The sequence below is a fragment of the Hakea prostrata genome, chromosome 4 (assembly GCF_041222555.1).
Source record: "Hakea prostrata isolate BN-2017 chromosome 4, UWA_Hpros_2, whole genome shotgun sequence".
NCBI classification, from domain to species: Eukaryota; Viridiplantae; Streptophyta; class Magnoliopsida; order Proteales; family Proteaceae; genus Hakea; species Hakea prostrata.
The window spans coordinates 18,341,846-18,352,404 of record NC_142603.1 but is presented as its reverse complement, the minus strand read 5'-3'; the positions used below and the strand labels follow the sequence as shown (position 1 = coordinate 18,352,404).

At 35.3% G+C, this 10,559-nt stretch overlaps 1 protein-coding gene across 1 annotated transcript; it reads right to left on the bottom strand.

Annotated features, from left to right (window-relative positions):
- Positions 1-209: 209 nt before the first annotated feature.
- Positions 210-6,756, bottom strand: LOC149018295 (magnesium transporter MRS2-4-like). The gene is made up of 4 exons (XM_089152593.1): positions 6,139-6,756; positions 2,061-2,494; positions 1,077-1,346; positions 210-821 (listed from the first exon to the last, which is right to left on the bottom strand). Exons 1-4 carry the CDS (start codon positions 6,491-6,493, stop codon positions 543-545), a joined length of 1,338 nt encoding a protein of 445 aa, XP_089008719.1. The 5' UTR covers positions 6,494-6,756; the 3' UTR covers positions 210-542.
- Between the last annotated feature and the right edge of the window lie 3,803 nt (positions 6,757-10,559).

Sequence of the window (10,559 nt, the reverse complement as noted above, 5' to 3'; positions counted from 1 at the left end):
TGACATTTATCTTTTGGATAATATAATGATGGAGTTCATTACTTTTCTAAACTGAAAACTATATCTTGGTAAAACTAACAGGCCTGCACATAGGCTGGCCCGAACCAGTCCAAACTGTTCGAGCTTTGCACCCCTCAACCCAAACATAACCCATTAAAAATTCTCCTCAGATACAAGTTTATGTTTTGGAAATTGCAGACTTCTGGTCTTTTACCTTCATCAAACTCAGCACCTTTCCTGTCTTTCTGTACTAATAGCTGCACATTCTGTAAATTGCAAAATGAATCTATTTTTCCTCTGATATCACTGTTGTTCTATGTCATGAACATTGTTTACATAAAGTAACCCGTCTGAATCAACAAAGCAAGCTTTGTCCATGCCTATGCATTGTCATATAAACTTTGGTAAAAAGAATAAAAAACACCTGCAATGTCTTTCAACAACCAACATTTATTCCAGAGTTTCTCATCATGAAAGTAACTGCAACTTACAGTCCTGCCAAGTGCCAATACAAATGAACTATTAAGACTTCCTTCACTTCATTATGACCCAAGCAGCTTTTTCGATCGGGCATAAGCCAGCATGAGCAGAAAGAGCAAGAAAGACATTGCTGTGATTACTCCAACAAAGGGGCCATAAAAGCCATTGATGTTATACCATTGGCAGTTCAAGTTCATGCCAAATGCTCCAGCTATCAAGGTCTCAACGGCTATTGCAAATGATGCTATGGTTAATGTCAACTGGAGCTGAATAAGTTCGTTTCTCTGGTTGTCGAGTTGGATGTTGACATAGTCCTCAGTGTCATCAACATATTCCCGTACCTTCAATTAAATGGAAAAAAGAAAGTTCTATAATTTAAATTAAAAAAAGAAAGACATGCCACTGCATAATAAACCTCATGAAAACAGCTCAAGGAAATTTAGAAAACCTGTGGCACACAATCTAAAACTCGATTAAGTAAAAAAGATCCGTGTAGGCATCTTGGCTGGTTGGAGGCTTGCACAGCCAAGCATATCAGATCATCACCAAAATATAAACATATTAATGCTGATTTTCAACAAAGAAATTGGACTCACTGATAGTATCTTATTACGAGTTCCATCCAGTTGCATGAAATAAGCCTCTAGCAACATCTCCAGATCCTCTACATCATGATCATCTGAATAATTGCTGGTAGCCATGCTTGCACTCCTATAAGAACTAAGTCGACGCAGGTTAGATGCCTGTGAAATGCTATTTGAAGCCATCAATGCTTCATACTGTTGATTCTGGATCCACTTCCTTGTCAGATACAACTGTGCCATATCTTCATTGTCATCTAAAAGATGCTCAATCTCATCTCTTACCTGAAGTAGGATGTTTAGCTATCACTTGAGTCAAAGCAAAATGTAACATAGATACGATCCAAAATTACTGCATATACATATAAAAATTTCTCCCTAGATATATTCCAAAATTTTAAATTTAACAAGAAAAAGTAAGCGGCATCATCAAATCTTATGACACCATTCAGCATTATTATTTTTTTACACAGAAGCTACCGCTTAGACAATGAGCACATGCAAAAACAACAAATGAATGTGCTCATCAACCAGTTGATATGCTTGACTTAATCATATATGTCAATCCCTCAAATGCTTGAAAACAGTTTAAGTAATTAAAATACTTTTTTTTTTTTTTTGGGTAAAGATAAGTAACTGAAATCCCATAGGTTGACTGTTCAAATTCTCCAGTCTTGTGTTGTGAACCCTCAGTTATTGGAACCCTCAATTACACTTTGGAAAACTTCAAACATCTCTCATCCCTCACTGTGAGTTTATGACTGAGCACTTGTGATGGTGTAACGAAGACATCAAGAGAATGAATAAGGTACATGAAATGAATCATTATTTTATTTTCTTTAAACCAGTAGAAATTAATTTAAAGGACAGGCCAGAGCAACCACACTGGGTTGAAAAACAGTGTGAATAGGCAATAGCATATCATACTACTAAACTTGGCAAAAAGATATAAGACAAAGGAAAATGAACATCAAAGAAGATAAAATACACCAGTCTTACCTTTTGTACATGCGCAAGTAAACGGGTAAGGTTGCTCTTCAGACTTCGGACATGTTCAAGATTTTTAGTGCTAACATTCCTCGCTAGTTCATCCAGGACAGGGTAAGCATCTCTTTCAAGGTTTGCTACATTATTATCCAAATATGTACAAATAAACTCTAATGCAATCTCAAGGACCTGGAACTCAAACGGAAGCTCATGTTGAACACTTTCAGCTGCTTCGAGAGCAGGCAACCACTGTCCACCATATGAAGGATGACTTTCTTCTGGGCCAGTCTCTTGGATTTTTAATGGGTTTTTTTGTTGAAGTAGTTGCTTTAGTTGATCTACAAAAGGTATAACATCTCGACACAAAGGATCAAGCAGCAGCACTTCTTCAGCGGTAACTATGACTTTTATGAACTCCAAATTGACAACCATAGCTTTTTCTCTGGCTGCAGAAAAGCGGAAGTGAAGATGGTAAAATTTTTGTTACAATTAAGATCAAGACTACAAATTAGCCAGATCTCATAGGATTAGAGGAGAAAAGAGAGTCCAGAGGAAGCTTTCACTAGCATAACTCTTTACTAGAGAAGATAAAAACAAGAAATTTCAAGATTACAAACTCAGTCAAGAAAAAGATCATGCAACTAAGGATGACAGAATAAAACCAGGAGATTCTCTAGAAGGAAAAGTTTCTACATTGTACATGGTGCAGCTGGATGGACAATATCTGAAGTATTCAAGAAACAACAAAGACTAAAACGTATTATCTGCATCTTAAGAACTTATCCAGAATTTGCAAAATGTCAAAGCAAAAGCCAACAAATAGCACAAGGATCCAACCAAAATTCATGAAATTTGCAAAAGAACTACATACATGTGAGACACCTTTTAATATATCACTACCATCAAGACCAACTTAGAACTTAAACAAAGATGGAACGCAGTAGGTATAAATGGTGTCTCATCAAGGCTAGCCTAGAAAGATGCAAACTATAATGGGTTCATTGCATAATTCACCACAACCTTGTATGCTAGAGTGTACTAGCTGTGAAAGGCAGAAGTGAACTGTTTCATGCATGGGACAACAAATGGGTATCCACTCAATTCAGCATTTTATAGAAAGCTTGCTCCTAACTACCCACCACCCACAACAAGAACCATGACTTACCGAATTCTATGGTTTGCCTAATCATGGAAGAAAGGAATGCATTGAACACAATGACCAAATAAGAAGGGGCGAATAAGTGAAACAGGGTCTCAAAAAACTTTACTTACTTTGAGAATTCTCATACATTGAGCTGGCACAATTCCCACATTCACACAATCACATACAAATTGCAAGTCTAACAAGCACAACATACAAAACCAAATGCAAGCCACTGTGCAAACCACTGCTTGGGCTAAATCCCAAATCCAGCCTCGATATGTTGGGTTATAACATTTAATACCCACCACAGGGCACCAAAACCCTGTTTTCGTGGTATCTGCCGTAAATGAGCATAAACTACTCTATCAAGCAGCTATTTCATAGCTTACAACGACACAGTAGAATGGCATATAAAACCTTTGATATGCTAATAATATGGAGATTATTATTTTATTAAACACCTTGCCTATAATTAAGATGCATACTCATGTAGAAAGCAACCTTGACCACCAGATAATATTAAATATTCGTGGTTCACCATCTACGGTAAAAATTGAATTGGTTTACAACCCAAATCCAGCCTGGATAAATTGCCCAATGCAGCATTTAGTGGCACATATCTCCAAGAGCACCAACTTGCTATGTGGTGCCTTCCCAGAAAGAAGTATCAACACCCAAATTATGCAGCACCTACTACAAAGGAGAGCCAACCCCCTCTGTCAAGCACCAGCTTGATAGTTTACAGTGATATAATCAAATGTATACAGATGCCAAATATATCTCAAAATAGAAGTAGTGGCATTTCATCAAACACATTGCTTATCGTTGAAATGCATACACATACCTGAATACAAGCAAAAACAAAACCTACAAACAAAGATGTATCACGTGGTCATCTCCCACTCTCAAGCTTAACTTCAACATTGGTAGGGCTTTAAACAACATTATTGAGTAAACTGAAGTCCTCTTGTTGCTTCTTCATAAACAGTACATTTACTATGTAGCTTCCTACTCCTATATTCAGCACACTTGATATTCTCTTCCAAGGCTAGAAGAATCCCTTGGTTCAAAATCAATTTTCTAGGGTATTTCCTCTTGGAGTCTTTCTTTTCTTCTCTTCTCTTGAGTAGGTTGTGCTCTCATTACCTGGTATGACCCAATGCGCAACTTAAATAGCCTTAGAGTGTCTTGAGGACAAAATTCCACAAGCACCGAGTTTGACTCACAATGTGACTTACTCATCAAATGCATTATGATTGACTATCCTTTTACATCTGCTGCATCCTAGCAAACATCAAACAGAAACTGATGGTAGCCAAGTCTGTCAATAACAACATTAGACACAAAGAATGTTCCATGTAAACATTGAGCAAGTGCCTAGTGCATTGCATTTCACATCAACAAAACTTCATTCAATGTCAAACAAATTGCTTTTGACGTCGAAGCTGGTCTGAGTAAGTTACCAAACTCCTCCATTTGGGTGAAATTTAGCCTTTTCTTCACATGACCACACTTCAATCTTGACAATTCACTCATCAACTTGGAATAAGTATGTCAACTATATTGACAAGATCCACAGACACTGCTCGTAATGCATTGTTTAATACACGTCCACTTCTATTAGAATTACCAAGCGTAGTATTTTATTAGTCATTGTAATGCATGTAGACTTCTATGCTTCCTCCATATCAGTTATCAAATCATCACTAGGAGATGTTTTAAATGTTTTGGGCTCTTGTCAACATGGACAAGAATGGACTTGCCATAAGGCTCCTTGGCTAATTGTTATTCATAATAATAATAACAACCATAACAAACTAAGATGGTGATGGATAATGATGCTACAGTGGACTGTAGTCAATCTCTAGATACTCCTAAAGAATCTAATTACCTGCTAAGACTTCACTTGTTAACATGTGAATTGACTCCCACTATCAGGTAACATTTAGCTCAAATATGCAATCAAGACAAACATCTACATCATAACTTATTATTGATGAAGCCCAAATTTGCTAAACCAGAATGTTTAGGGGATTCTTTGGGCTATAAGTCATGTTCAAGCTGTCAAGATCTTCAAATGACTGGTGGTGGACCCTCCAATGTTAAGAGGTGGCAAGGAGCAATAGACTAATTTCCTGGGCTTAGGGTTTTCTATTTGTTTTTTTATAAATCGAAGTCAATATGTGAAAGGTGTAGAGAAAATATCTTGGGCTGTAATATTCTTCTTTGTCTTCTAAATAGTGAAAACATCACATAGATCGGGGACATAACCTTTGGGATAAACATTCAAATCTTGTCTTGAGCATGTTCATCTTTTCTGTTTTTTCTACTTTCTCTGTGTTGCTTTGCCAACTTAACTGATGAAAAAAGAAATTCAACAACAAATGACTTTCCCACTATGAAGTAGGATGTAATTCAGAATTGTCATCTAGACAAACTCCCATAGCATCCAGCTCCCAATCCTTTGACAAGAAAAAAAAATGTACTTTGTCCAGAAGGAACACTTCACAATGCAAGAAGGGGTGAACTGGTACATTAATCAACACAAATGAGGACGAGCCAGACTGGGTCATTAATCAATGAAAATGAGGTGGATCCAGATTGGGTCATACATAGAGATTGACAGAACATAACCAAGTTGTCCTCACCTAGTTTCATGTATGAATAGCCAAAGAAGAGCAACTTGAGTGTCTTAGGCAACACAGTTGATGAAAATTGAGGCATGAACCACACTAAATACAACCAGACAAACAAAAACAAGCAAAGGAATTACAAAACCAGAAAAGCAGGAACTCCACATTCAAATCTTGCTCAAGTAATAGGCCCATTTCTCCCTTGATTCACTCCATTCATCCCTTCAAATAATCAAATTCCAATCCCACATGAAACAAAATATCAATGAACCAGAGCAATTCAAATAATGATCATTTATTGAAAGATGATTACCAAGGATATTAGAGGAGTGAGAGAAGACAGGGCCAAGGATTCTCAAATCCCTGGCAGGAATGGAAGCACGCTTAATGATTGTGCTCTTGTCGCATTCAAGCAGTTCAGTCTGACCAAATCGATCGAAACGCATCCAGAGCCGTGACCCACCAGTCTTCTTCTTTCCCTTTGCAGATAGGACGGTCACGGAGGAACTGTTGTTGTTGTTGTTACCGGCGTCAATGAAGGAGCTGTTGCTGTTGATATTAGCGTCGACCACATGCAATTGCATCTCCGCCTTGTTCTTGGGCCGAGGCCGGGGCCGGCGCCGCCGTAACTTCTTAAGGAATTGGAAAGGCCCACCACCACCACCCATCCTCTCTCTCTCTCTCACTCTCTCACTCTCCCTCTCTTTCTCGATTGCAGAGGTGGATTTTCAGCAAGCGAGCTATCTCTATCTCATCGTTCCGATTGGTGTATTGATTCGATCTCGGTGAGAGTTTCCCAATCTTCCGGACATTTGTCCACAAACACACATACAATGCATCAATTAATTCCATTCAAAGAAAACTGCGGCGGAGAGCAGGTTTTCTGATCGCGAGTCCGGATTCTACGTTTGTGTTTGTATTTCACACCAATATTTCTTTAAGGCCAGTTTGGTTCAGTGAGTTTCAAAGGGGGTTTTTGGTTAGATAAAGTCTAAATGTCTAGTGATTTTAAATTTATAGATTTTAAATTTATAGATTTCAAATATGAAGTATGAAACCATAATTTATAAAATTAATTAGGGTAATTTTCATCAGGACCTGAGATTTGGTTTATGTCACTTTTAGTCCAATTTAAGTTTTCTTTTGCATATGGCTCCCCTGTGGTTTTAATAAATAATTAAAGGGTAAATATCACTTACCTCCCGTCTTACCTGGACAAATAGCACTTACACCCCCTCTTAGTTGGATAATATCACGTACCTCCCCTCTTACCTAGCAAATATATCAAACACCTCCCCTCTTTTAATTTTTTCGGTTAAATTTAACTTTTAACGTTAAATATCTAAAACCCCAAACTACCCTTGGCTAAAAATATTTTTTTATTTTAAACCCTAAATTGCCTTGATCACCCTAATAGCTAAAATACTAAATTACCCTCAATTAAAACCAAAACCAAAACCAAAACCAATCAAAACTAAAATCCAAATTATCTTTAGTTATTAAAAACCCAACATACCCTTTTTTGTTTTTTAAATGATCAAACAATTAAAAAAACCCAAAATAGTAGTACATGTTTAATTTTATAAACATACCCTTTCTTTTTTAATTGTATTTTTAATTTTACATGATAGTAGTATGTGTTTTTTTAATTGTTTGATTAAAAAAAAAAGGGGCATGTTGGGCTTTTAATAATTAAAGATAATTTGAGTTTTAGTTTTGATTTTTAATAATTATTTTAATTGAGAGTAATTTAGTATTTTAACTGTTAGTATAATTACGACAATTTAGGGTTTAAAATAAAAAATATTTTAGCCAAGGGTAGTTTGGAGTTTTAGAAAAACATTTAACGGTAAAAGTTAAATTTAACCGAGAAAGTTAACAGATGGGAGGTGTTTGATATATTTGTTAGGTAAGAGGGGAGATAACTGATATTATCCAACTAAGAGGGGGTGTAAATGCTATTTGTCCAAGTAAGAAGGGAGGTAAGTGATATTTACCCATGATTAAATAAGGACAAACTTAACAGAAACAGTTAGTTTAATAAATTTTGTGACCCAAATGCCCCTGTGTCCTTTGGATATATTTATTTAATTTTAATTTTAATTTACTAAAATAGAAACGGAATAGTTGCTCTATAGTTGCTTTGCAAGTTTACAACCCAAGGAAGAAGACGAATAGTTTGCTTCAAATCCATCACTTGTGAACTACTGAAAAGTGTTCGTTAAGTCGATTATTTATATGCCTAGCCCTAAAATTTTGATCTTCCTTCTCATCCTCACCATCGTTCGTTCTGTCTTTGGTAACGCTTATTCCCTCTCTATTTAATTTACCCTCCTTACCTTCTCCTTCTTCTCCTTCTCCTCTCTCCTTCTCCTCCTCTCCTCCTTCTCCTCCTTCTCCTTCGCCTTCTCCTTCTTCTCCTTCTTCTCCTCCTCCTCCTCCTCCTCCTCCTCCTCCTCCTCCTTCTTCTCCTTCTTCTCCTTCTTCTCCTTCTTCTCCTTCTTCTTCTCCTCCTCCTTCTTCTTCTTCTTCTTCTTCTTCTTCTTTTTTTTTTTTTTTTTGTCTCTCATTTTTGTTAAAATTCTGTTGGAACAACTGGATCTAAATTGTAGTGTTCGAATTGTTTCTTTCGATCTCAAAGGGCTCTTTTCTTTCTTCTTCTTCTTTTTTTTTTTTTGTCTCTCATTTTTGTTTTGTTGGCCGGATCTAAATTGTGGTTCGTTTCTTTCTTTTTTTTTTTTTTTTTTTTTTTTTTTTTTTTTGTCTCTCATTTTTGTTAAAATTCTGTTGGAACAACTGGATCTAAATTGTAGTGTTCGAATTGTTTCTTTCGATCTCAAAGGGCTCTGTTTTATTGCCAGGGTCTTGTATCTTTACAAATTTGATTCTTAGATCTGAAGTATTGTGAATTCAAGGCTTTGTAACCTGAAGTTAGGGTTCAAACTATAACTGCAAGGCATGCTTGTTGTCGTCTTCTACAACTCTCCTCCTCCTCCTCTGCTTCTTTCGCTGTTGAAGCTGCAAGCATCAAAACACAGAAAATGGCTCGTAAAAAGGAGCGAAGATTACATGCATCAAGAGGAAAATTTCGCGAGTGTTTTTTCCCCCTCTTTTTTAAAGGGATGTGAATATTATTAAAACTAAAATAAATAAAAAAATTCAAAGGCCACAAAGGTATTTTTGTCACAAAATTTATTAAACTAACTATTAAGCTTGTACTTAGTTAATCATTTTTTAAAACCACAGGGGAGCCATATGCAAAAGTAAATTTAAACTGGACTAAAAGTGACATGAACCAAACTTCAGGGGGTCTAAATGAAAATTAAACAATTAATTATTAGATAATTTGAATTTGTAAAAATTTTATTATGAAAAATTGTTTGGTCAACGTGATTTTTGTGAATACGCAAATGTTTAGTGCTTTTATAGTAGTGATGAAATCACTCCATACCCATAAATCTACAGATTCACGAAGTGTAAAAGGATGAATCTCCAAATTTCATAAATTTAAGGATTTTCACAATCAAATGGGTATAAATCTCTCATTCATGAATCCATATATTTGAAATATTTATTTTCATGTAACCAAACAAGCCCTAACAAAAAAAGAAAAGAAAATTATCACCAACATTTCTTGTCAATTGATCTGTTTCAATTCGGTCTCATTTGGCTTTATTTCCAGTTCTCTTCAATTTTTAGGGTTTTTCTTTTCTTTGTAAAAATTATCTAGAGCTATGCACTTATTTAAAATGAAGCACTCATGGTTTTGTAAAACTTAGATTAAAGTTTCAAAGACATTTGTTAGTAGTATTTTTTTTCTTTTTAAATTTTAGATAAATGCCATTTCATTGAGAATTACAGCAAAAAGTACCAGAGATTTCAAGAAAACACAAATCAAGAAGTCACTCAGCAGTGAGAGGCGAGACTGTTCTACTTGTACTAGACATGGCCTATCTTGCTAGAGAGTCATCTACTACATTAGCTTCTCTAGAAATGTGATTGAAAATGACATCACAAAGTCAAGATAGAATACACTTTTTTTTCTTCCTTTTTTTTTCTTTCTTTCGACGGATAGAATACTCTTAGGATTATTGCTTAAAAACTCTCAAGGGGGTTTAGATCCTCTTCTTTGAGAATATCTTCCAATTAATAAGTGTCCAACGAGTGATGAAAGATTGCCACATATAAATGTTTTAATTAAGTCAAGAAACTTATTGATTTTCTCTAACCTTTTAGATTAAAATATTCTACATATTGTATACTTACCAAGAAAGCCTTATAAGGAAAAGAGCCAAATCCCTTTCGAAGTTTTTTTTTTTTTTTTTTGGAATTGAGGTTCATCCGGGCCAGCTTGTGCGCACCACGATTTATTTTCTCACGGGGTGAGTTTTTATATTAATGCCGCAAATTTATGAATTCTTGAATTTTTAGTTCATATCATTGAATTGTATTGTTTTTTTTTTTTTTTTTTTTTTCATAATAAAGAAATTTAAGAACTCTAGTGCTCAATTTTAATTCAAAGTTCATTGGATCACCTCTTCCTTAAGTTTAAAAAAAAAATCATCTTGCTGGTATAGTGAATATATGAAATCAAATTCATCGACTAGTGATCTATACCATTACCCAAATGATTGTATAAACTATTTAAATTTCTTATTGTATGTATTAATAATATCTTTTTCAGATACAATTTTCTATTTTATTTTCAAATCCCTAAAGAGTAAATCGAAAGAT